This window comes from Helianthus annuus, chromosome 4 (genome assembly GCF_002127325.2).
Source record: "Helianthus annuus cultivar XRQ/B chromosome 4, HanXRQr2.0-SUNRISE, whole genome shotgun sequence".
Taxonomy (NCBI): Eukaryota; Viridiplantae; Streptophyta; class Magnoliopsida; order Asterales; family Asteraceae; genus Helianthus; species Helianthus annuus.
Genome location: NC_035436.2, coordinates 20,718,279 through 20,745,949, shown reverse-complemented (window position 1 = coordinate 20,745,949; position 27,671 = coordinate 20,718,279). Strand labels below are relative to the sequence as shown.

The window sequence follows — 27,671 nt, the reverse complement described above, 5'->3', positions numbered from 1 at the left end:
GTATCTCCGACAATCGCCCCCTTTTACAGCTTTGATAGATCGCCTGTCCGCCGCTGCATATCAGTCTGGTCATCATGATGGCGTTTATTAGGGCTACCTGGAGTGCCAACAGCTGGAAAAGATTGCTCCTGAATTCCACACCGCAAGGAGTAAATTTCAAAGTGACATGTCTAACGCCCTCGAGGCGGCATACACTGAACCGCTATCCTCGTATGAGGATTTAATGGATAAAATGAACGAGGATGGCATAGATTCGTTGTGCTTGCTGCTGGACCCTGCAGAGGAGTCTGAAGAAGAATAATTTTTTTTACTTTGTTTGACATGTATTGTACTTCCTTGCAACTTTCGTAATGACACTGTTTGACTTGGGTTTTGTGAAAATATCTGCATGATTTGTCAGACGTTTTAATGCTAATGTCATGATCGCTTACGCCGCCGTTTTTCTGAAATGTGGCTATGTGACGTGTAATGATTATTTTTCATTAATGCCGCTATCGTCATCACTGTCAAGACTGTTTAACTTTTTACCCTTCTATAAATTGGGTTTGCTTTTCCTGATTTGGTAACTTGACAGGATGAGTCGAAAGAGTTATTGACAAAGGCTTTTCGATATCTTCCGGCGTTTGGACGCCGCTGACGGCCTGGTTCAATTGCAGACTCCGGTAACGAGGTCGATGCTTCAGAGGAGAGGGCCGCCTCCTCCTGCTGTCGTAGCCCGGGCGAATCGAGCATGTAAAAGTGTCGTTTATGAAGATCCTCAGCCAGCTAATCCTGATGTAGCATCACTATCAGCTGACGTCTTGACAGAGCTTATACCACTTGATCATGTTCAACGTTGCCGCTTGGTGTACGAACGTCATCGCGGTGGTTGTTCCATGAAGAATCCGGTGGATGATCCGGGGATAATAGCTCCCTTGGTGATTGGGGGATCGACCGGTGACTTGGTCGTTGATCCTCCTGTGTTGGTTAGTGGTGGTACGGTGTTGCATACCCCTGCAGAGGTGATGGCGACCTGTTCCCACAAGTAGGTGTTAGAACATGTTCTTTTTGGTTCCCATGTGTTGGTTTTTAGCAACAGGGACAAGTACTTGGTTTGTTTAAGACTGTTCGTATGCATTTATTATCAAAATGCCTATCTTTTTGTAGCGGTTAACATATCTATTACCAAGATACCCGTTGTCAGCGCTGTATGTATTGACCCCATGACTTGTGTGTTTGAAAATATTTCGTGTTTAAGGGTACTTTTTGTGGTTTACCGTTATGTGCAGTTATAATGCGATGGTAATTTATATTGTTAAGTAATGATGAAAATCAAAGTTAAATAACTTTTATTAAACATAAACTTAAATGAAACGAAGTGACATCGCTGTGGATTGATTACATTTGTTTTCCAAAGAAACGTCTACTCTTGCTGTTAGGAGCAAGGCACTACAAATAACATTTTCTCAGTTGGGTTATGTTCCAACTACGCGGCATGGTAGTATCGTCTAGTCTGGATAAGCGATAGGCCCCTTTGCCCAGATCTTCTTGAATGACGTAAGGGCCTTCCCAGTTGGGTCCCAGTTTGCCTAGGGGTTCCGCCCTACTTGCTTCATTATCGCGCATGACGTAATCACCTTCTTTGAAACTATGCTTGGCCACGCGTTTGTTGTAGTACCTTTCTAATGACTTCTTGTATTTTGCTTCGCTGATGGCGGCTGCTTCTCGCCTTTCTTCTAGTAGGTCTAGGCCTTCCCTTAAGAGCCTATCATTGTCACCGCCTGTGGTAAGGCGGCGTATTGACGGCAATCCTGCTTCCGCCGGTATCATTGCTTCCGCGTCGTAGGTTAGGCTGAAAGGGGTTTCATTATTGCTTGTCTTTGGCATTGTTCTATGTGCCCAGATGACGTTTGGCAGTTCTTCCACCCAGGAGCTACCCTCATAACCTAATCTTCTTTTATACCATCCAGCAAGCTTCTATTCGCCCGCTCTACCTGGCTGTTTCCTTGGGGGTGCGCTACTGATGTGAAGATTTGCTGGATTTGGAGGTCGGCGCACCATTCTTGAGAAACCCTGTCTGTAAACTGTGTTCCATTGTCACTCACCAGATATAGCGGCAATCCAAATCGACATACTATGTGTTCCCAAAGAAACTTTTTGGCGTTATCTGCCGTGATTTTAGCCAAAGGCTTGGCTTCCACCCACTTGGTAAAGTAATCAATTGTCACGGTTAAGTATTTTAGCTTTCTGGGAGCGGGTGGGAAAGGTCCAACAATATCCACGGCCCATTTTTGAAAAGGCCATGCTGCTGTAACCGGTATTAAGTTGTTCTTGGGCCTGAGTGTTTGGGGAGCGAATTTTTGGCAACTACGGCACTTTCTGAGTTCTACTACGGCGTCTTTGTGCATTCCGGGCCAATAGTACCCAGCGTTATGGATTTTGGCCACTACCGCCCGGGGTCCGGCATGAATGCCACATAGACCTGCATGAATCTCGCTGATCAAATACTTTCCTTCTGTTGGGGGGACACACCGCAAAAGTGGTCCCAAGTATGACTTTCTATACAGGACGCCGTTATTGACTTCGTATTGCAATGCCTGTGTTTGTACCTTCTGTGCTTCGCCCCTCGCGGGAGGTAACTCCCCATTGATGAGGAATTTCAGCACTGGGGTGTACCAGCAAGGCTCTTCCGTTGTGACGACGGAAACATTCCGTGGTTCGATTGAGGGTGCCTGTAGCGTCTCAACTTTGACTTCTTTTTCCATGCCTGAAGTGGTGAGTTTGCTGAGAGCATCCGCTATCTGGTTTTTGCCTCTATGGACGTGGTTGAGTGTGACGTTATCAAAGGAAGCCATGAGTTCCTTTGTTTTTGCCAGGTATCTTGCCATTGATTCATCTTTGGCCTCGTATGTTTCGTTCACTTGATTGTTGACCAGTAACGAATCAACATATGCATCAACCCTTGTGGCTCCCATAGATTGGGCCATTCTTAAACCTGTGAGTAGTGCTTCATATTCTGCTTCGTTGTTGGAACATTCGAAATCAAAACGTAAGGCATACATCTGCCTTATCTCGTCTGGGCTTATTAACATTAAACCAGCCCCAGACCCTTTTACGCTTGATGACCCGTCTGTGTACAGTTTCCAGGTCTGTCGGGCAGTGCTGGATTCTAGGATGTCTTGGATGGGGTCCACTATAGTTTCTCCTTCAAGGATTTCAGCTAGGAAGTCGGAGATTACCTGCCCTTTGACTGCTGTTCTTTTTCGGTATTCAATATCCAAGGCGCCTAGTTCAATTGCCCATTTGGCCAATCTTCCGGAGATCTCTGGCTTGTGCAAAATTTGCTGTAGCGGATAATTCGTCAAGACCTGTACACAGTGTGCTTGAAAATATCTTCTTAGTCACCGGGTGGCGTGAACTAGTGCTAGGACCAGTTTTTCCAGGGTCGGGTACCGCGTCTCGGGTCCCGCCAATACTCGGTTGATGTAATATACGGGCGTCTGCTTCCCGTCTCTTTCCACCATGAGTATCGCGCTTACCGCGTTGTGGGCTGCTGCCAAATACATTTTGAGCACCTCATTAGGCCGTGGCGCTGTCAGCATGGGTAATCTTTCTATGAAACGTTTCATGTCTTGCAGGGCTTCTTCCGCTTCGCCGGTCTATTTGAAATTCTTTTTGTTGAGGCAATCTTTCAACGTCTTAATAAATGGCAAAGATTTTTCAGCATGCCTCGCTAAGAATCTGTTGATCGCCACTAAATGCCAATTTAATGCTTGCGCTTCTTTCAAAGTTCTTGGAGAGGGTATCCGCGTTATGGCGGCCACCTTTTCCAGATTAGCTTTAAAACCGTCCCGGGTGACAATCACTCCTAAGAACTTCCCTTCTTCTACCCTGAAAGAGCATTTCTTAGGATTGAGTTTGGTGTTGTACTCTCTAAGCTTTTGGAAAGTTTCCTCAATGTCTTCTAGCATTTGTTTCTCTTCCCTACTTTTGATTACAAGATCATCAACGTATACTTCCAAATTTCTGCCAATTTGTGTTTCACTTTGTCCATGAGTCACAGATAAGTAGCCCCGGTATTTCGTAGGCCGAAAGGCATCTTTGTGTAACAAAAGATGCCCACATCAGTGTGAAACGCCGTTTTTTCTTCATCTTCTTTGGACATCTTAATCTGGTGATACCCTTTATAAGCGTCTAAGAAACACTTATTGTAAGGGACCAGGGAATCAACCTTGAAGTCAATTTCAGGCAGTGGGTACGCGTCTTTGGGGCATGCTTTATTTAAATCTTTGAAATCAATGCACATTCGCCAAGTTCTATCGGGCTTTTTTACCATCACCGGGTTGGATACCCACGTATGGTATTGTGTTTCTCTGAGGATTCCACCTTCCACCAATTTTCGTACCTCTCTAACAACCGCTGCCTTTCGATCTGGAGCCATACTGCGTTTACCCTGTGCGACTGGCTTAATGCCTAGGAGCGTTGCTAGCTTGTGCTCTGCCTTATCGTGGGGTATTCCTGTCATGTCAGAATGTTCAAAGGCGAAGATATCGACATTCCTTCTCAGCAGTTGTTTCAAATCGTTTTTAATCTCGGGAGAGAGGCTGTCCCCGATTGTAACTGTCTGATCCGGATGGCGTGTGCTTAATACCCACCTTTCTGGACCAACGGCTCCGGTGGGGCCTTGGCGACATTTTTTGGCGTTTAATACCTCTCCTATCTTGTTACAAAATACTGTTGCAACACCCCGTGGGGTAGGGAACTTCATAAAACCTCGCATCGTAGAAACTATTGCGTCCAATTTCCCCAGAGTGAACCTTCCAATGATCACAGTGTGATATGACTCAGCGCGTACCACGAGGAAAGTTAGGAGTATGGTTCTTTCTCTGGGTTCTTGTCCAAATGTAACTGGAAAGGTAATCTGACCAATTGGGTCCACCTTTTCTCCTGTAAAACCTTTGATGGGGGCGTGCACTGATTCAAGCAGCTTTCTGTCTTCCAGCTGCATTCTATTGAAACAATGCTCGTAGATAATGTCTTCTGAACTCCCGGTATCTACCAGGATTCTTCTCATGCGGTAATCCCCTGCTGCAGCGGATATGATCAGGGCATCCGTAGTGAGGTGTAAATCTTCCACGCGAGGTTCAATAGTCATGGTTGCTAACATCCAGGGTTCGAGCGTGGAGAAACTCCGCTTTGCCCCTTTTCCCTTGTCGGCGTGTACCATATTAAGTTCTCGCGGTCTTTTTCCTGCCGCCTTATCATCTCTTCCTTGACGACGGGTGGGCCCTGCTTGATGTCTCTCACTAAAACGTGCCAATTTGCCCGCTTTCACGAAATATTCAATCTGCTTTTTTAACTGAAAGCAATCATTCGTATCATGGCCGCTTCCCTTATGATATTCACAATATTTACTTGTGTCTTTGTTAGGATTATCTTTCAGCGGCTTTGGAGGATTAAACTTGAGGTTCTCCGAGGCCAAGATCTCTGCGGGTGTTTTGCTCAAGTTGGGATAGTCGGATCGCGGTTTAGTGGAATCGTTCCTTGAATAGGTGTTTCTGGGTCTATCATACCGCGAATCTGTCCTATCATTCCTGTGGTATCTATCTCCTCTGCCTTTACCTTTGGCCCCATCGTTGTTCTCTTTCTTCCTGGTTTTTCATGGCCTCTTTTTTCCTGTTGGCTGCATGACTGGCGGCCACGGCCTTTTCTTGTATAACGTATACTTTAGCGATCCTTAGTATTTCGTCAATGGTGGGAGGTACGCCATCCCTTCCATGAAGTGTCCTTAACAACTCATCGTCGTTTACTCCTTGTAGGAAAGCTCCACATGCTAGAACGTTTGTAACGCCTGGAATTGCCAAGCTTTCTTTATTGAACCTAACGATGAAATTCTCCACCGTCTCGTTGTCTCGCCGGCGGATGTGGAGAAGCTCGTTCCAATCTTTTGTGTGTCTGCGTTGCTGGCTAAATTGCAAGATGAACTTTGCCTCTAGATCTTCGAAACTGTCAATTTCCCCGGTAGGCAGGTTGTCCCACCAAACACGAGCTGCGCCTACCAGCGTTTGGACAAACATCTTGCACCAAAGGGGCATGGGCCAACAGGCTACTTCTCCTGCACTTTTGAATAGGTTGAGATGATCGTCTGGATCGCCTAACCCATCGTACTTGCCTACCGTCTGGGGCATCTTGGGTTTTTCCTTGATAGGGGCTTCCGCTATCCTTCGAGTGCATTTGGATTTGAAGGTAGCATCTCCTGGTTTATATGGCCTGGTAAGTTCGTCTTCCTCCACGTTGATGGGTTGCACAGGAGGGGTTATCCCGCCCTGGCTGACACCTTGGGTTACAGTAAGTGGGATTGGAGTAACGTTGACTGTTGAGCTTGGGCCACTTCCTGGGAGAAACGCGGTCTAGATGTATTTCCTCTATCATATAAAGGCTCCGCCGAGGGAGGGGTCTGACTGTAGACTGGTTGGGATGCTGGAAGAGCCCACCAAGGCGGCATAGACGCTGCATATTGTGGCTGTTGAGAATAACCTTGTGGTCCTCCCTGAGGAGCATACATTGGCGTGTTATATGGAGGCAAGTACCCGTATGGGGGTGCGAAGTAATATCCGGGAAAGTAAGCCTGATTTCCCGCGGTTACTGGGGCATTCATGATTCCCGTGGGCATGACCACAGGCTGGTGAGGTGGCGTGGACAACGCCGCTGTAAGAGCCGCCGAATGCAAGGGCGGCATGGCGTAAGTAACTGCAGGCTGATAGTAGAAGGGTGTGCTGCCCTGCGATATAGTGGTGCTAGGGCTAGCAGATGTGATAACCGGCGCAGTGCTGTGACGTATGGTCTGTGCATTAGAGGTTACGGTTGAGGCAAAGACATTTATGCCCGTTGTGATTGGTCCATCTGATTGGAGCTGTAAAGGAGTGTACGAAAATAAATCTGTTGCTCTTGTCCCAGAAGAAGCAGCGACGGTATCGGCAAAACCTGGTGGGGGTCCTTCTGCCTCAAACTCCAGGTCGAGTGACCTGGTTACAATGGGTGAGACCGGCGTGAAGACAGCGGGGTTTGTTTCTTCCAACGGATTGCCAGTTAACATCGCTAACTCGGTGTTGTTGCTATGTTCTGATCACTTGCCATTGGGGTTCGGTCTTGTTGTTGCTACTGATCTGATCCCACGGATGGCGCCAATGAAGAAACACTAACCTTCACGGTAGTATCCAACAAGGACTTCTACACCTGGCGATCCGAACAGCTTAACTGCAAAACAGAACACCGTTAGGACTCGTTACAGGAATGGGGTTATTCCTGTAACCACCCTCCGGCGTGAGAATAAGTCTCGGTTTTGGGAGTAAAAGAATGTGTATAGAGAGAGAAATAGTGTGAGAGTAGATGGATCTATACCTTATATGTTTACCTCTATTTATAGTTTACTATTAGGGTTTCTCTTAACTTAGGATGGGCTCCGATAAGTTAGGGATTTGCATGATCTTCCCAAAAAGTTGGAGATTTGGTTGTGTAACCTTCCATGCAAAGATGGAATATTCTAGAATAACTGTTTATAATTATTTGTTTATAATAAAATAGTAGGTAATGACAGGGTCGGGTTAGCCGATGCGGGTCATGCCTCGTCATCAGTCAAATTCAAAGAAAAGCCCAAGGAACAAAAAGTTCCAGAACAGAAAGTGAAGCTTTCACAAGGGCAGAAAGACAGACTGAGGAAAAAGAGGAAGAAAGCAAGAGAATATCTCGAAAGGATTTTGTCCTCGGGTACACCAGTTGGTTCAAATAAGAGTGCTGATGAATCGCTTAACTCGATTACAAAGTCAAGTAAATCAAAGTCATTGGATGCAAATCTGAGGACAAAAGGGAAGGAAAAAGAGAAGATAAAGAAAGAAAAATTAACTAAGCAAAATGATAAACAGTCAAAGAAAGTTAATTTTTCAGACAAAATCTTTATCAAGGTTTTCGAGTATAAAAGAGACTGTGAAAGATTATTCATGTCATAGGCTAATAAGTTTGGAAAACCTAGATCCAGAAAGAATTGGGTACCAATGAAAACTGGTGATGAATTTGTTTCTTCAGAAACAAAGGAGCCAGTTGTTGGCAATGAGGTTGACTCATCAAAGTCAAAGGAGCCACATTCAGGCGATGAATCTGGTTCATCAAAACCAGAAGAGCCATGTGTTGAGGTAAACAATGAGAATTCTGGTCTAACAATGGATGATGCAAATTTTCCACCATTGTTGAACAAGAATTCCAAAACACACAAGGATCGTCAGGCTTGGGTGAATCTGTTTAAATGAAAAACCTGACTTGCCGGAGCTCCCAAGTTTGTAATCGTGGAGCAGGAATCGGCATCATTCTTGTTAAAATAGTTTTTTTTTTTGTGAAAAATTTTAAAATTGTTAAAATTTTTTACAGGTGATGGACTATGCCGGAACTCCCAGGTTGGTAAGCGAGGAGCAGGTATCGGCACATTTCTTGAGAAATTCATTTCGGTGATATTTCGATCTTAAAGATTAATCAAGGACATTAAATTGTACTTGATTTATCTTTCTTTCAAGTGGTTGTGTTGAGAAAATTAGGAAATGCTAAATCTTTACATGTGGATGAAGAAAACAATGTGATGAAGTGACCCCGTACCTACAAGTGGTTGGTAAACAAACTAATTTTTCTGGAAAAACCATTTTGATTAAAACAAACTTAAGTGTTTTGAAATCATAATGAGAAAATATTTTGTTGTAAGGGGGAGTTCTGATTGTTTACGCCAAGTGGATGGAGAATTGAAGCGATTTTCATCAAGTTGTCAAGTTTGTACAGGTTGTTTCAAATTTTCCCAGAAAATCAAAATTGAAACATATTTTGATTTTAGGGGGAGTAAAATTTTAAAAAAAATTAGAAAATTTGAAAAAGGTAAAAACATTGAAAAATTCAAAAAATGAGTTTTGTTGATACAAGAATAAATGATAGTAAATCAATGAACTATCACATCATGCTAAAGAAATGTAATGACAAACGTGATAAATGATTTCACTAAGGATGTGACGATAGGCTCAGCTAGACTAGTAGATTTGCGACAACGATACAAACATAAATGAAAAAGCCTAGTTCTAGTGGGAAACATGATTGAAAGCATAGTACTTAGTTTTGTCCTTCTTGATTGTGTGCCTACTCAGTAATCGTTGAATGCCAAAAAGCATAAAAACTGGTTAAGTTTGTGAGCTTTCACAACTTTGCTAAAAATGACACTGTGATTGTGTATTTCTTTTGCAAAGATTTAAACTTGTTTTATTTCTTTATTTTGTTTAAGCATTGGACATCCTCTGCGTATATGTGAGTATCGACCTGGATGTTAGTGCCTAAACGTTCTGCTTTATTTTCTTTGGTGTTTCGTTTAAGCTTTGGACCTCCTCTGTGTATATGGAAGTATCGACCTGGTGGTTAAAGCCTAAACAATTTCAACTTGTTTTTATTTTTTCTTATTTTGTTTAAACATTGGACTTTCTCTGCGTATACGGAAGTATCGACCTGATTGTTAATGTTTAAACATTCTGCGTTGTTTTCGCACAAATCACAGTTGATCAAAGTTTAAAGGCATTACTTGAGTCAGTGTATTGCATGATGAGGGGATATGCTGAGATCGTGGGGTCCATAAGAACTTAGTGCATAATTAATATACCTTAACTTATCGGTAAGCATTTCGAAAGTTTTTAGATTGAGTTTAAGTGGACAACAATATCGTCAATCTATGTGAATCGCTTAGAACTTAAAATGATTAAAGCTTAACGGTGCTAGTGATTTGTATCAAAAACTGATATGATCCTCTTTCACAAACTCACAAAAATAATGTTTGTACATATTTTATTCCTGCATTTAAATTTCTGTTTAGTTTACATATTTTGAAAAATCCAAAAAGATTTTCGACAACTGATGATGAAGGGCTGATTTTCAAAATTTAAAGGCTAAACATGACGAACTGATGGTTTGGAAAAGAGTGTTTGAGTTGGAAATTTTGAAATATTTAGATGATTCGTTAATTTGAATCAGAATTTAGAATGTTTCAATTTTTGATAAGATTTTAAATGAGATAAATTTTGTTTATAAGTGGTTGAGATGTGTGTAGGTGAAAGAAAGGTTTCTGATCCTGTTGCTACGGAAAACCAGGATGCAATTCAGAACCTGTGGAGAGCTTAATCAGAGAACAAGCCAGGGATTGATCTCAAGGTGATAGCTAATTCCAGACAGCGATCCCAGCATGATGAAAGGGGGAGTCTGACGAGGTTTGAGCCAAAGAGAAGATCCTGGTACATGCTAAGAAAGAAAGAAGACCGATCAAGATTGAAGATTCGTCATGTTGAAGACTCTCACTGAAGATTCCGTCAACATTCAATGGGGAGTCTGTTGGTGCAGTTGTCTGTCGACTTCATCTTCGTTCGAGTCTTAGGTTAGAACTGATAGATCAGTGCACGTAAAACGAGAAATGGGTTTTTATAGGTAATTCCGCTTGAAATGACACATGGTCATTTCAAGCGAAATCAAGCTTCTAATTCCGCTTGAAATTAAATAGTGGTGATTCCGCTTGAGATGTAATTCCGCTTGAGCATGTTCAAGCGGAATCACATGCCTATAAATAGTCCTTCAAGCGAGATCAGATGTAATAGTCTTGTTTCCGACGGCGAAGCTCTGTCGAAGTGTCTCCAGCTTGTAAATTGTGATTAGATCAATAAACAGAGACAATTAATAGTGATTCTAGTGATATACAAGCTAAACAAAGACTGAATCAATGAATTCCGCCTCTGATTCAGTCTAAGATCTCTTCTGATCGACTCGTTTGGGTCATAAATCGATCCTACACATATACTGCTCCTCAAGTGGCTCAGGTATTTATGGATTCAGTGTTCAAATTACATGGGTGTCCTATGACAATTGTGTCTGATAGAGATTCAGTATTTTTGAGTCAGTTCTGGAAAGAATTCATGCGTTTACAAGGGGTACAGTTGTCTTTTTCCACTGCATATCATCCACAGAGTGATGGGCAAACGGAGGTTCTTAATCGCTGTTTAGAGACGTATTTGCGGTGTATGTGTATGCATGATCCGAAACAATGGGTGAAATGGTTGAGCTTAGCTGAATGGTGGTATAATGTTACTTATCATTCTGCGATCAAGATCAGTCCTTTTGAAGCCTTATATGGTTTCCCCCTCCTATACATATTCCATATATTGTTGGGGATACTACCGTGGCTGCAGTAGAGGTGTTACATAGAGATAGGGAAGTGATGTTAACTCAGTTAAAACAGTCTCTAGTGCAGGCAAGGAACCGTATGAAACAATATGCGGATAAGAATAGAAGTGAGAGATCTTTTGAAGTTGGGGATTGGGTTTATTTGAAGTTGCAGTCGTTTGTTCAAACATCTCTGCGGGTCAACAAATATTCTAAGCTAGGGCCTCGTTACTTTGGTCCCTTCTTAGTATTGGAGAAAGTGGGTAGTGTTGCCTATAAGTTGGATTCGCCGGCAACTTCGCAAATTCATCCAGTGTTTCATGTATCACTGTTAAAAAAAGCTTATGGAAACAATGTACCTGTGTTACCATTACCAACTGGTCATCGCTTTGTGTTACAACCAAGAGCTGTGGTGGATAAGAGAGTGGTACGTCGAAATGATAAGATAGTTCAGCAAATATTGGTTCATTGGCAAGATCTTCCTATTTCAGAAGCATCATGGGAGTATCTAGATGAGTTCAAGTTGCGTTTTCCAAGCTTTATTTCTTGAGGAAAAGAAATTTGTTAAGGAGGGGAGTTGTCTTACTATTGTTTTAGATAGAAGTGTAATAAATAGAAGTATAGGGACTAATTGTGTCAAAAATGTAATAAGTTTCTGTTAGATAGTTGGAATCGGTTAGTAGGCAGGTGAGTTAGTTGAGTCCGTGTATAAATGATTAGTTGGTGGTTATCAATGAAGTAGCTTTGATTGTGCGAAATTCCTCTTCTGTACTCTGTTTCTAATTTCGAAGCTAACATCGATTCAATAACTTTATTGAATACTCTTGGCCAAAGAACTAGTTGTGACAACTCGAGTTTATGCGATTCCATCTTCGTAGCATTGCACGTTAATTGTTTAGATCGTTTATTGACACGACTTGTTTGTTTCACAACTGTACACGTTGGTAATATGTTAAATCGTTGTGTGACTAATATGTTTCGTATGGTAGGTGTTAAGGGTGCTTTTATAATTATTTTATGTGCAATACACGTGTTGGGTGATGTGTATATAGATGTTATATGTATATTGTATTGTTTGATCGTGGAACCCTACACCCGAAAACACCCCACCAGAAAGCATTCTCCCCACAAAAACACCAAAGTGTTTCCGTCCCATAAGTAGTCGGCAAAAACAAGTTGGGCTTTGGCCCATTAGTAATTGATTTTAATTATATTGTTCCCCAGTTCACGTAAAAGTTTAAGGAACAGAAACCAAAACCCTAGAGCCTCCATGTGTACGACGGCAACTCTCTTTGCATCCGAAGCCAAATCCCTTTTTGTCGACCATTCTTAGTCTCGGTTAGTGATTCTCTTTCGTTCAGTGGTTTGATTCTTGATTTCGATATGCTGATGTTATGAGATTTTATTATGTTTTTCCATGAATGATCTGATGGTGTTATGATGACTTGATTTGTTAAATGATGGTCGAGTAACAATTGCTATATTATGTCGTTGGTTCTTGTTTGGCATGAAGATGATAATGATCTGACAACTTGTCATGTGCCATTGACTAATTAATGAATGATCCTTAGATGTTGATGATACGATGAAAAGTGACTGGTAGATTATGGTTACTATTAAAACATATGTGGAACTGCCGATTTGAAATGATCATGATTGTTAGAGAATTGATAACTGATGTGATTACTTGTTTGGTCCTATGAGAAGCTTGGGTGGTGCACTATTTGGTCCAATGAGGATTGACGGTTGGTGAAGGGTGTCGACCACTAGGCAATTAGGTCTTCTTTTTGCATATGTGATATTATATGTGATATATTGTGGCAGCCACTACATATTTTGGTCCAGTAGCATTATGAGAACATTAACAATTGTCGGCCATTAATGATGGAATTGATAAAAGCCATGATAATGAGCATATGGGGTGAACTAACTTGTATATTAGGGATCATAATAATCTAATGTTTGCTGGTTATGCTGTACTCTTTTGAACCTGAGGATGATCGCATGAGTTTATAAATTATGAATTATGATTGCATAGCATGGGTCCGAGTTTATATATATAAACATCTAAGCTCCGAGTTTGTTATAACCATTAAGTGTCCGAGCTTTACTTTGCTCATTGGTCCGACCTTTTTATCATGTCTAGTGTCCGAGCTTTATGATGGACATTAGTCCGACCTTCACTTTGTTTTTTTTATGTAGTCCGAGTTTGTTAAGGGGCTTGGCCCATGCCCGACTTTTTACACTCTCACACAAACTATCTGAGTCTAACCCTCACCTGTCTGAGTTTGAATTGCTTGTTTCATGATTCAACTTTTAAACAGGGGAACCCCCCCCCACACACACACTTGTCTGAGTTGTGGAATGGCAAGGCCCATCTTGTTGTGTGATGTACAACTTGAAAGCAATGAACTGCATGATTGATGATAATTAATCTGTTAAGCTGCGCATGACACTTTATTAAATCCTTGACTTCGTTAAACTTGTGAAGTTTAATAACACTGCCAATGTGCTGAATAACTTAACGGTGAAAATTAGATTAACCTCAATACTAGACTGAGATGTGAAAGCAATGGCGTGACGCATGAATTATGTGAATACGACGAGCTGGTTACGTGATATATGATTCTATGTATATGATCGTATGATATTGAGCACAATTGTATGTTCGTGCATGTATGACCATTCTAAGTGATAACATCATGTACACAATACACACACAGAACACAATTGCTTGATTACCAATCACTCGCAAACCCTAATTGGATGCAAACACTCACATCATATTGTGTGCAACATATTCTAGGTCGTGTATAACGGACTTAGACGTTTGATAAACCCTAGAGCCTAGCATACCGAGCAAACCAAGGTGAGTTCACACGAGCCAAGGCATGGGTTCCCAGGGTGGGAATGGGTTGGATGATTACTTGTGCATACTTTGATATTATAACGAACGATTAAACTGTTGATGCTTACGAACTGCCTTCGCACACACCCTGGTCGGTAAAGACTATGGTCGCGAACGAACTAATCAACTGCCTTCGCACACACCCTGGTCGGTAAAGACTATGGTCGCGAACTGATTAACCGCCTTCGCACACACCCTGGTCGGTAAAGACTACGGTCGCGAACTAACGAACCTAATCTTCGCACACATGCCTGGGAGGCCGCGATGGAACTGATACGATATGAAACTTAACTGAACGAACGCACTATTACCCAAACTAAACTATTAACTGTGAACTCGCTCAACTAGTTTGTTGATTATCTGCTGCATGCCTTGCAGGACCTTAGGTACATAATGGAGCTTGCACAAGGAAGGAGCAGGTCGTTGTGGGAATTGGATAGTGAACGTTAATTGAACTCATAACTACATTTGAGAATTTTATTACTATGCTTCCGCTATTTAAACAATGTTTGGTTTTGAAACATCAGTCATATCTTTATGAATTGTATTAACTACTTTTGATTATTAAATACTATGTTTGATATGATTGATGGCTTGATCCTGGTCATGTCACGCCTCCAAGCGGTGGTACTCCGCGTGTGGGATTTTGGGGGTGTGACAGATTGGTATCAGAGCCATTGGTTATAGAGAACTTGGTTTTAATATGGGGAAAACGTTTTTATTAAAACCAGACTATAACCAGAACAGTGCTCTCAACGATCCACAACGACGCTTCGCTCCACGTGCAAGACTCGACATCCTAGGTAATAAGGTTTATGTTTATTGCCTACATGCTAGAATTGCATAGAACTTTGCTCGTAGTATGCTTACTTTACTTTGCTCACTACTAGATACTACTTGAGAACACCTATGTGCCTACACTTTTCTATCATCGCACTACTCGCGAACCATTCATACTTATGCTACCTTTACTGTTCGATCATGTCTGGACGTGTTAACATGACTCAAGCCCAGTTGACGGCTCTCATTAACGAACAAGTTGCTGCGGCACTTGCAGCCGCACAAGCAGGAGGTATAACCTGCTAACCCAGACCTATCCTAGGATGTTGATCCTACTCTCATGACCCAACTCTCGCGCTTAACCTTGACCTATCTTTCTCGCGCAACGGGTCGGAACGCATAGCAACCTGTCTGCACATTCAAGAACTTCATGGACTATCGTCCAAGCACATTCAGTGGCACAGAAGGAGCAGTGGGACTACTCCATTGGTTTGGGAAGCTCGAGTTAGTATTCGGGATGTGTGTATGCCCTGAGACTCGCAGGGTCAAGTACGCCACTGGTACTTTGGAGGAAATCGCGCTAATCTGGTGGAACGCGCAAGTACGGGTACTAGGGTTGGCAGCTGCTAACGCCACCCCATGGAACGAATTCAAAGAACACATTATAAGGGAATACTACACGTGTGATGACATCCACAAGTTGGGAGTGGAGCTCTATCATTGGAAAATGACGGGGTCAGAAATTGAAGCTTATACGAAACAGTCGAACGAATTGACCATCTTGTGTCCAACCATGGTGGACCCTCCAAACAAGCGTATCGAATTGTACCTCAAGGGTCTAGCCTCAGAGATTCAGAGCCAAGCTACATCGGCTAACCTCGACAAAATCCAAGACATTCAGTGTCTTGCTCATCGCCTCACGGATCAGGCAGTGGAACAGAACAGGCTGCCTAGTTGTATCAGCGCTATTACTACCGCTACCACTTCTGCTACTCCCGCTACTCCTAGTGACAACAAGCGGAAATGGGATGGGTATTCCAGCAAGGGTTCAGCTACCGTTCGGTCTCAAGCACAACAGCAGCACAAGAATAGTGATCGCCAGAGCACAGCATAAGCTAAGGATTCGGGAGCCCACGGCTTACACATCGGAATCGCCAGCATGCAACAGCAAGCAGAAATCCTATACAAAGAAAAGATTGTTCGCATTCCTCGTTCTGGTCAAGAACCTCTCGAAGCTCAAGGCGACAAGAGTGGTGCCGTGGTTGGCATCACCTCTTTCTTGAAGGCTCAGGAATGTTTGCGGAAGGGCCACACCGCAACTTTGGCTCTCGTTACTGACTCATCAGCGAAAGAAAAGAAGTTGGAAGACCATTCAGTTGTACGCGACTTTCCTCAGGTGTCTCGCAAGGTTTTACCTGGTCTACCGCCGCATCATCAGGACGAATTTCAAATCGAGCTCGCTCCAGGAGCAGCACCCATAGCTCGAGCACCGTATCGCTTAGCTCCACCAGAATCGGAAGAACTATCGACGCAGCTACCAGGAATCTTGGATAAGGGATTTATTCGTCCAAGCTCTTCGCCTTGGGGAGCTCCAGTGTTACTTGTAAAGAAGAGAGACGGTACGTTCAGGATGTGCATCGACTACCGCGAACTCAATAAGGTGACGGTGAAGAACCGTTATCCTCTTCCACGCATAGATGACCTATTCGACCAGTTGCAAGGGTCGTGTTATCACTCCAAGATAGATTTGAGGTCAGAGTATCATCAGCTGAGAGTCCGGGATGAGGACGTCTCCAAAACCGCTTTCAGAACTCGCTACGGTCATTACGAGTTTCTGGTCATGCCATTCGGGCTTACGAACGCGCCTGCAGTCTTCATGGATCTTATGAACAGGGTGTGCAAACCCTATCTCGACAAGTTCGTCATTGTTTTCATCGACGACATCCTGATTTACTCCAAGAGTCAGGAAGAGCACGAGCGACACCTACGTCTTATTTTGGAACTTCTTCGGAAGGAGCAACTGTACGCCAAGTTTTCAAAATGCGACTTCTGGCTTCGTGAAGTCCACTTCTTAGGCCATGTGGTGAACAAGGATGGGATTCATGTCGATCCATCCAAGGTTGATTCGATCAGAAACTGGCCAGCACCGCGTACACCGACAGAAATACGCCAATTCTTGGGTTTGGCGGGTTACTACAGGCGATTTATCAAAGACTTCTCAAAGATCGCGCAACCACTTACTATGCTAACACAGAAAGGTGTCGTTTACAGATGGGGTAATACGCAAGAGACCGCTTTTCAGTACTTAAAGGATAGGCTTTGCAGCGCACCTATTCTTTCATTGCCAGAGGGCACAGATGACTTCGTGGTATACTGTGATGCATCCATCCAGGGTCTTGGATGTGTGTTGATGCAACGTGATAAAGTGATAGCCTACGCTTCTCGGCAACTCAAGGTTCATGAACGGACTTATACGACGCACGATTTAGAGCTGGGAGCTGTTGTTTTCGCGCTTAAGATATGGCGACACTACCTGTACGGTACCAGGTGCACGATTTACACCGATCACAGGAGTCTCGAGCATATCCTTAAGCAAAAGGATTTGAACATGCGTCAACGAAGATGGGTTGAACTACTGAACGACTATGAATGCGCCATCAAGTACCATCCAGGCAAAGCCAATGTTGTGGCTGATGCTCTCAGTCGGAAAGACACCTTACCTAAGCGCGTGCGAGCGCTACAGCTTACGATCCAGTCTAGTCTTCCTGCACAAATACGAGATGCTCAGGTGGAAGCATTGAAACCCGAAAACGTCAAAGCTGAAGCTTTACGCGGCTCAAGGCAACAAATGGAACAAAAGGAAGACGGCGCATACTATGTAACGGGGCGTATTTGGGTCCCACTCTATGGCGGTTTACGAGAGCTTGTGATGGACGAAGCTCACAAGTCTCGCTACTCAGTACATCCCGGGGCGGATAAAATGTACCACGACATCAGAACCACATATTGGTGGCCTAGCATGAAGGCCCACATTGCTACCTATGTCAGTAAATGCTTGACCTGTGCAAGGGTCAAGGTCGAATATCAGAAACCAGCGGGTCTACTTCAGCAACCCAGGATACCACAATGGAGATGGGAAGAAATTTCCATGGATTTCGTTACGGGACTACCTAGATCTCAGCGTGGGAACGATACGATATGGGTGATCGTGGATCGACTCACCAAGTCTGCACACTTCCTGGCTATAAAGGAAACGGATAAGTTCTCCACTCTCGCAGACACCTATCTTAAGGAAGTTGTTTCGAGGCACGGGGTGCCCACCTCCATCATTTCGGATCGGGACGCACGATTCACGTCAGAGCTATGGCAAGCGATGCACAAATCTTTCGGCTCACGGTTAGACATGAGCACAGCGTATCATCCTCAGACGGATGGGCAATCTGAGCACACGATTCAAACTCTAGAAGACATGCTTCGGGCGTGTGTTATCGATTTCGGCAACAGCTGGGAAAAGCACCTCCCTTTAGTGGAGTTTTCATACAATAACAGTTACCACACCAGCATACAAGCCGCTCCATTCGAGGCATTGTACGGGCGTAAATGCCGGTCACCTCTTTGTTGGGCAGAGGTGGGGGATAGTCAGATTACAGGACCAGAATATGGTAGTTGATGCTACTGAACGAATAGCACGAATACGACAACGCATGGCGACAGCTCGTGATCGCCAGAAAAGCTACGCAGATAAGCGAAGGAAGCCATTGGAATTTCAGGTCGGGGACCGGGTTTTACTCTAAGTTTCACCCTGGAAGGGTGTGGTTCGATTTGGTAAACGAGGCAAACTCAATCCACGGTATGTTGGACCGTTCGAAAATCACTGAAATAATAGGCCCAGTAGCCTACAGACTAAACCTACCAGCTGAACTCGGTACAGTTCACAACGTATTTCACGTGTCGAATCTGAAGAAGTGCCTGTCAGATGAGACCCTCATAGTTCCTTTTAAGGAACTCACTATCGACGAGCGGTTGCAGTTCGTCGAGGGACCAATGGAAATCACGGACCGGGATGTTAAGGTCCTCAAACACAAGAGAATCCCTCTTGTCCGAGTTCGTTAGAACTCCAAACGTGGCCCAGAGTACACCTGGGAAAGCGGAGACCAGATGACAGAAAAGTACCCCCGGTTATTCGGAACCAATGCAACCACTACTGGGACTGAAGCTACTACTGCGGAATTTCGGGACGAAATTCCAAATCAACGGGGGGATGATGTGACACCCCAGGAAAACCAGTAAACAATACAACTTACCTAGCTTCCTCAGTAACCGCATGCTAAATTTCGGGACGAAATTTCTTTCAAGTTGGGGATAATGTGACAACTCGAGTTTATGAGATTCCATCTTCGTAGCATTGCACGTTAATTGTTTAGATCGTTTATTGACACGACTTGTTTGTTTCACAACTGTACACGTTGGTAATATGTTAAATCGTTGTGTGACTAATATGTTTCGTATGGTAGGTGTTAAGGGTGCTTTTATAATTATTTTATGTGCAATACACGTGTTGGGTGATGTGTATATAGATGTTATATGTATATTGTATTGTTTGATCGTGGAACCCTACACCCGAAAACACCCCACCAGAAAGCATTCTCCCCACAAAAACACCAAAGTGTTTCCGTCCCATAAGTAGTCGGCAAAAACAAGTTGGGCTTTGGCCCATTAGTAATTGATTTTAATTATATTGTTCCCCAGTTCACGTAAAAGTTTAAGGAACAGAAACCAAAACCCTAGAGCCTCCATGTGTACGACGGCAACTCTCTTTGCATCCGAAGCCAAATCCCTTTTTGTCGACCATTCTTAGTCTCGGTTAGTGATTCTCTTTCGTTCAGTGGTTTGATTCTTGATTTCGATATGCTGATGTTATGAGATTTTATTATGTTTTTCCATGAATGATCTGATGGTGTTATGATGACTTGATTTGTTAAATGATGGTCGAGTAACAATTGCTATATTATGTCGTTGGTTCTTGTTTGGCATGAAGATGATAATGATCTGACAACTTGTCATGTGCCATTGACTAATTAATGAATGATCCTTAGATGTTGATGATACGATGAAAAGTGACTGGTAGATTATGGTTACTATTAAAACATATGTGGAACTGCCGATTTGAAATGATCATGATTGTTAGAGAATTGATAACTGATGTGATTACTTGTTTGGTCCTATGAGAAGCTTGGGTGGTGCACTATTTGGTCCAATGAGGATTGACGGTTGGTGAAGGGTGTCGACCACTAGGCAATTAGGTCTTCTTTTTGCATATGTGATATTATATGTGATATATTGTGGCAGCCACTACATATTTTGGTCCAGTAGCATTATGAGAACATTAACAATTGTCGGCCATTAATGTTGGAATTGATAAAAGCCATGATAATGAGCATATGGGGTGAACTAACTTGTATATTAGGGATCATAATAATCTAATGTTTGCTGGTTATGCTGTACTCTTTTGAACCTGAGGATGATCGCATGAGTTTATAAATTATGAATTATGATTGCATAGCATGGGTCCGAGTTTATATATATAAACATCTAAGCTCCGAGTTTGTTATAACCATTAAGTGTCCGAGCTTTACTTTGCTCATTGGTCCGACCTTTTTATCATGTCTAGTGTCCGAGCTTTATGATGGACATTAGTCCGACCTTCACTTTGTTTTTTTTATGTAGTCCGAGTTTGTTAAGGGGCTTGGCCCATGCCCGACTTTTTACACTCTCACACAAACTATCTGAGTCTAACCCTCACCTGTCTGAGTTTGAATTGCTTGTTTCATGATTCAACTTTTAAACAGGGGAACCCCCCCCACACACACACTTGTCTGAGTTGTGGAATGGCAAGGCCCATCTTGTTGTGTGATGTACAACTTGAAAGCAATGAACTGCATGATTGATGATAATTAATCTGTTAAGCTGCGCATGACACTTTATTAAATCCTTGACTTCGTTAAACTTGTGAAGTTTAATAACACTGCCAATATGCTGAATAACTTAACGGTGAAAATTAGATTAACCTCAATACTAGACTGAGATGTGAAAGCAATGGCGTGACGCATGAATTATGTGAATACGACGAGCTGGTTACGTGATATATGATTCTATGTATATGATCGTATGATATTGAGCACAATTGTATGTTCGTGCATGTATGACCATTCTAAGTGATAACATCATGTACACAATACACACACAGAACACAATTGCTTGATTACCAATCACTCGCAAACCCTAATTGCATGCAAACACTCACATCATATTGTGTGCAACATATTCTAGGTCGTGTATAACGGACTTAGACGTTTGATAAACCCTAGAGCCTAGCATACCGAGCAAACCAAGGTGAGTTCACACGAGCCAAGGCATGGGTTCCCAGGGTGGGAATGGGTTGGATGATTACTTGTGCATACTTTGATATTATAACGAACGATTAAACTGTTGATGCTTACGAACTGCCTTCGCACACACCCTGGTCGGTAAAGACTATGGTCGCGAACGAACTAATCAACTGCCTTCGCACACACCCTGGTCGGTAAAGACTATGGTCGCGAACTGATTAACCGCCTTCGCACACACCCTGGTCGGTAAAGACTACGGTCGCGAACTAACGAACCTAATCTTCGCACACATGCCTGGGAGGCCGCGATGGAACTGATACGATATGAAACTTAACTGAACGAACGCACTATTACCCAAACTAAACTATTAACTGTGAACTCGCTCAACTAGTTTGTTGATTATCTGCTGCATGCCTTGCAGGACCTTAGGTACATAATGGAGCTTGCACAAGGAAGGAGCAGGTCGTTGTGGGAATTGGATAGTGAACGTTAATTGAACTCATAACTACATTTGAGAATTTTATTACTATGCTTCCGCTATTTAAACAATGTTTGGTTTTGAAACATCAGTCATATCTTTATGAATTGTATTAACTACTTTTGATTATTAAATACTATGTTTGATATGATTGATGGCTTGATCCTGGTCATGTCACGCCTCCAAGCGGTGGTACTCCGCGTGTGGGATTTTGGGGGTGTGACACTAGTTGTTTTGAAAAATATCAACCAAAACTGGTTGGTATGTTAGGGTTAACCGGACTAACCAAGATGGTACGATTTGAAGGTTTGACATATTTTTTTGTCTATAATCACTAACTGGTATTAGATTCTTAATACGATAAACAAATACACATACATATCCAATAAAATCTCACTCATGATGAAAGCTAATGATAGGGTCTGAAAATGATGTGACGACAGCAAAATTTTCGTGTACGCTAATAGTTAGAGAGGTTGCTACTACTACTTAGACCCCCAACTCTAAAAATCATTTATATTCCATGTAAAGTGTAGTATGCAAGTAGCTATTTAAATATGATATGACTAATATATATTATAAATGGGTGTTAATATTCACATATCCATATTCTTCTATATCTTTCTCTATATATACATATATATAGAGACCGCTGTTGGACTTCCCCACTGGACTCTCAAAACAAAGACCATCGCTGCCCCTTGGGTTTCTAGCAACTAAATCTGTCACTACCACCGTTGTCGCACCATTTTGATTAGAAATTTGACATTAGAACCACACAAGCCGACCACCACCATTACCGTTGTCCCCCCCCCCTCTCACCTCTTCATCCCCTAAAACTCTCAGAGCTAAAACCCTCATTCACCTTCGTCAACCCTTGGAACCTTCATATATGAAACCTTTGTTCACCCAACACCCTACGATGGTGGTGCTTTGTTCGATATGGTGATGTTGATGGGGACGACGGTGGTGGTAGTCGGATTAACATATCTACCCTCATGTGCAGCTAGTCATTTACTGAGTTTGGAAGGAGTTAAGTGTAAAGGACAAATAACGTGACAAGTTTTCAAATAAAGAACACGAGTGAAAGTGAAAAATTTAAAAGACTTGATCTATAATTATAAGTTTGATAGAGGACAAAAAATTATAATTTAGTCTTTCTTTATTTAGGGTCATGGAGTGATTTTGTTAAGAAATAATGATGGGATAAAATATAATTAAGAAATGCGTTCAGTTATATATTCATTAGGTAAGTAAATACAAAATAAATAAATAAATAAATAAATCAGTTTTCATAGTTTATTTAATTATTGAATAGTGAACACACTTTTTACCTTTAGGCAGTATATTATTTAGACTAGAGAGAGCATATGTTGAAAACCTTTATAATATAAAAATTCATTACTTTTGATTAGAAAAAACAAATGCTACTAAATGTATCGTCTTCTTTCACATATTTACAGGTAAGGTTCGTCACTTTTTCTTTAATAAGTCGGCTATAACCGGTAAGAAAGGGGTACATTTAGAGTCATCCAAAAAATATATTCACTAATTATGTCTTAAAACTTACTATACCAACCATACACTTAGGAGAGGCGGGGTGGTCCGTGATGGCCACCCCATCACGCATTGAATATTAACGAACACCGTCGCCACCGTCTTTATCACGCGTTGTTTTTTCAACGCGTACTAAATATCACGCGTTGAATTTCGAAAATGGAACGTGGGAAAGGGACGTTTGGCTTGTTTTTTTGACCGTTTGGGCTATTTTTTTTGACCGTTTGGGATGATTTTTGAAACCTTTTTTTATATAAAATCCAACCTACTCAATACAAAAAATCAACAAACTCTTCAACTATTCTCACACTCAATACAAAAAATCAACAAACTATCCAACTCAATCTAAATAATTTTACAAGAAACATGGAAGATTCAAGCAAGAAAGGTGGGGGTTCGAAAAAAAGAGGTTAGGGTACGAAGAAAAATCCCGTAAGACCCAAGGTTCGAGCGAATCTTGGCGAGCCGACGCGCTTTAGGTTGCAAGACGAACCCGACCAAGTCCCACCCTTTCAAACCCAACAATATCCACCCTTTCAATCGCAAGCGTATCAAAACCAACCGTTTGTTCCACCGTTTCAACCTCATCAATTTCAACCCCAAACGTATCAAACCCAACCCCACCAACTCGACCCACTACTAGAAACCAAACCGTCATCCATCATTTTGCAAACGCGTATCGTGAACCACAACAAAGTCTTGACGACGATGAAGATGATGATTACGTTCAAGAACAACAAGAAGAAGAGGAAGAGGAAGAAGAAGAAAATAATGACGTTCAAGAAATTGTCCCAACCGTCCGATAACATTGGACGAGCGAGGAGGAGGTGTCCTTGGTGAAGGCGTACTTCCACATCTCGGAGAGCAAGAAACATGCCAACGAGCAAAGAAATGATACGTTTTGGAGACGGGTCATTAATCATTTTAGCCGACTTCCCGGTGCAAAGCAACGAAACATGGACCAAATGACGTCGAAATGGATGGATTTGAATGGGAAAATTAGTAAGTTTAACGCTTGTTTCATTCAAAAGATATGTTTTTTTTATAAAGTTTAAATCTTTTTTTAAACTCTTATTAAAAAAAACAGTTTTTTTATAATAAATACCGAAAACTGTTTTTTTAACAGAAACACTTTTTAAAAAAATACATAAAACTGTTATTCAAAAAAAAGAAACTGTTTTTTAAATATAGAGTAAATTGCCATTTTAGTCCCTGAGTTTTGTCCAAATTTGTCATTTTAGTCCAAATAGTTTTTTTTTTGCCTCTGGGTCCCCGACTTTTTCCTTTTGTTGCCATTTTGATCACATACACTAACTCCATCTTTAACCAGGGGTATTTTGGGTATTTTCATTTTAAATGTTTTCAATTGCCATTTTGATCCAATTCTAAAAAATCAAAAAAATTCCAAAAAATCAAAAAAATTCCAAAAAATTCTAAAAAATCATAAAAATTCTAAAAAATCCAAAAAATCCGTTTCGGCGCGAACCGTTTCGAACCCGAACCGTTTCGAGCTGAACCATTTCGACCCGTACCGTTTCGAGCCGAACCGTTTCGAGCCGAACCGTTTCGAGCCGAACCGTTACGAACCTAACCGTTTCGAACCGAACCGTTTCGAGCTGAACCGTTTCGACCTGAACCGGTTCGGGTCGAACCGGTACTGGTCGAAACGGTTCGGTTCGAAACGGTACGGGTCGAAACGGTTCGCGTCGAAACGGTACGGCTCGAAACGGTTCGGCTCGAAACGGTTCGGCTCGAAACGGTTCGGGTCGAAACGGTACGGGTCGAAACGGTTCGGGTCGAAACGGTACGGGTCGAAACGGTTCGGGTCGAAACGGTACCGGTCGAAACGGTTCGGGTCGAAACGGTACGGGTCGAAACGGTTCAGCTCGACACGGTTCGGGTCGAAACGGTTCGCGTCGAAACGGTTCAGCTCGAAACGGTTCGGGTTCGAAATGGTTCGCGCCGAAACGGATTTTTTAGAATTTTTTAGAATTTTTATGATTTTTTAGAATTTTTTGGAATTTTTTTGATTTTTTGGATTTTTTTTTGATTTTTTGGAATTGGATCAAAATGGCAATTGAAAACATTTAAAATGAAAATCCCCAAAATACCCCTGGTTAAAGATGGAGTTTTTAGATGGAGTTAGTGTATGTGATCAAAATGGCAATAAAAGGGAAAAGTCAGGGACCCAGAGGCAAAAAAAAAACTATTTAGACTAAAATGGCAAATTTGGATAAAACTCAAGGACTAAAATGGCAATTTACTCTTAAATATAACAGAAAACAGTTATTTCTTTTAAATAAACAAAAACAGTTTATTTAAAAAAAACAGAAACAGTTTTTTAAAAAAAAGAAACTGTTTTTTTAAATAAAACAGAAAACAGTTTATTTTTTAAAAAAACAGAAAACAGTTTAAAAAAAAAACAGAAAACAGTTTTGTTAAAAAAAAACCAAAAACAGTAATTTTTTATAAAAAAAACAGAAAACATAATTAAAAAAATACAGAAAACTGTTTTTTTTATAAAATAACAGAAAACTGTTTTTTTTAAACAGAATTTTTTTTTAAAATACATTACCTTTTATATTTTTTGTAGAACCAAAACCCACAAAGTGGAGCGAGCGAGGCGACAATCATGCAACAAGCCATCGAAAAGTGTTGCGATCTCTACAAAAAGAGGAGTTTTCCACACGTGACGGCATGGGAAGTTGTGAGAAATCACCCGAAGTGGGTCCCGGTTGAGTTGGTTGACATGCGTGGTCCTACGGCTCCAAAAAACGAGGAGGTTCGAAAAGGATCAAAGACATCCGATTCGGGGAACTACACGACTTCCGCATCGGATAACTTGCCCCAAATGAACTTAAACGACTACCCCCTTGACGAACCCGATCAACCCGTTGACGACCCCGTTGAAGAAGATACACCCACAAGGCCACGACGCAAGAAAAGTGGTGAATCGTCAAGCAAAGGAAAGGAAGCGGTGGCGGAGTCGATCTTTAGAATCGAAGAGGAGAAAATGACGCGATACCAGAAGGCCGAAGAAAGAAAAGATAAAATTATGTCCGTAAAAATTGAACGCGAGCAGGCCTACATGGGACACTTGAAAACGGTTGAAAGACAAAATGATTGAAAAATCTTGTGTGAAAAGCACGCCCATCTCGACGAACCGTTTAAGTCAATTGTAATTCAACAAAAGCGCGAGATTTGCGCAAAGTGGGGTTGGGAGATGCCACCCGTTTAGTTTTTTTTTCAATGTTTAGTTGTTTTTTATTTTGCTATGTAATTTATTTTTTAATTTTAATGAAATTTATAATTTAGTGTTTTATTGTTAATTTCTAATTTTAAAATAAAAATTATAAAAATTGGGGAGTGATAGAATTCTATCACTAGTGACCACCCCCACTACAATTCTATCACTAGTGATAGAATATTGGGTGATGACATGATATGAGTTGATTGGATATTGGGAGTGATAGAATTCTATCACTAGTGACCATCCCCTCCCCTTAGGGATTAACAAATGGTATCGGGTACCAGTTCGGAACCGATACTGATATCGAATTTCCCAAACCAACTCGATTTTTGGTACCGGTCCGGTTCGATACCGGTATTTACCGGTTTTTCCTTTAATTACCGGTCTGTTATCGCTACCGAACTGGTAACAATACCAAACCGTAACGTAATAGGTATTTTCGGTACGAGTACCTATTTTTTGGTACCAGTATTTTCGATACCGATACCGGCTGATACCAAGCTCATCCCTACACACTACCTAATGAACTAGGTTATACATTGAATAGTATTTGTTTTGGTTTTTTGAATCATGCGAACACATTATACACTTACAGATTAAAAATGTAGAAGATAAGATAAGAGGATAACATATGTGTAAGTGACACATGTTCAAACTATTTTTATATTTAGCTCAACTACATTAAAGCTACTTTATTGGTAACCCAATTATGCATCCATCTTTCCCTTAAAATTTAGCCTAAAAAAATTGACCAAGGAATATCTTGATGTTCCTTTAAAATACAATGCCCTATCGAGTCAGGTTAGTGGTTGCTCCCCTTGAGGTAAAGGGTGCGAGTCCCACCGAAGACGGATTCGATGTAATTTAAGCCGCTCAAAAAAAATCCATTTATTAAATCATTTCGAAAGGGTTGATGAGTAATAATCAATCCAAACATGGTAATCAGATTGATAAGTGGTAAAAAAAATTGGCCGGCATGGTTGGTTGGGTCAAATTGCTTAATTAAAAAAGTTGACGGATCAACCTGCTTAACTAGACGTTTAAAACATGTTAACCAAAGCGCCACCAGTTTTTATACGATTTAAATATAACCCAAAAGCTGATTGT

General features: G+C 41.8%; 3 protein-coding genes across 3 annotated transcripts; 1 reads left to right on the top strand and 2 right to left on the bottom strand.

The window, feature by feature from the left end:
• Positions 1 to 1,925: 1,925 nt before the first annotated feature.
• LOC110866727 lies at positions 1,926 to 3,545 on the bottom strand. Its single transcript, XM_022115872.1, has 2 exons — positions 3,456 to 3,545; positions 1,926 to 3,347 (listed from the first exon to the last, which is right to left on the bottom strand). Exons 1-2 carry the CDS (start codon positions 3,543 to 3,545, stop codon positions 1,926 to 1,928), a joined length of 1,512 nt encoding a protein of 503 aa, XP_021971564.1.
• A 93-nt stretch (positions 3,546 to 3,638) lies between these two features.
• Positions 3,639 to 6,167, bottom strand: LOC110866728. The gene is made up of 3 exons (XM_022115873.1): positions 5,602 to 6,167; positions 4,116 to 5,543; positions 3,639 to 4,005 (listed from the first exon to the last, which is right to left on the bottom strand). The coding sequence occupies exons 1-3, from the start codon at positions 6,165 to 6,167 to the stop codon at positions 3,639 to 3,641; spliced, it is 2,361 nt and encodes a 786-aa protein (XP_021971565.1).
• Positions 6,168 to 11,257: 5,090 nt separating this feature from the next.
• On the top strand, positions 11,258 to 26,441 carry LOC110866729. Its single transcript, XM_022115874.1, has 2 exons — positions 11,258 to 11,629; positions 25,908 to 26,441. Exons 1-2 carry the CDS (start codon positions 11,258 to 11,260, stop codon positions 26,439 to 26,441), a joined length of 906 nt encoding a protein of 301 aa, XP_021971566.1.
• Positions 26,442 to 27,671: the final 1,230 nt, after the last annotated feature.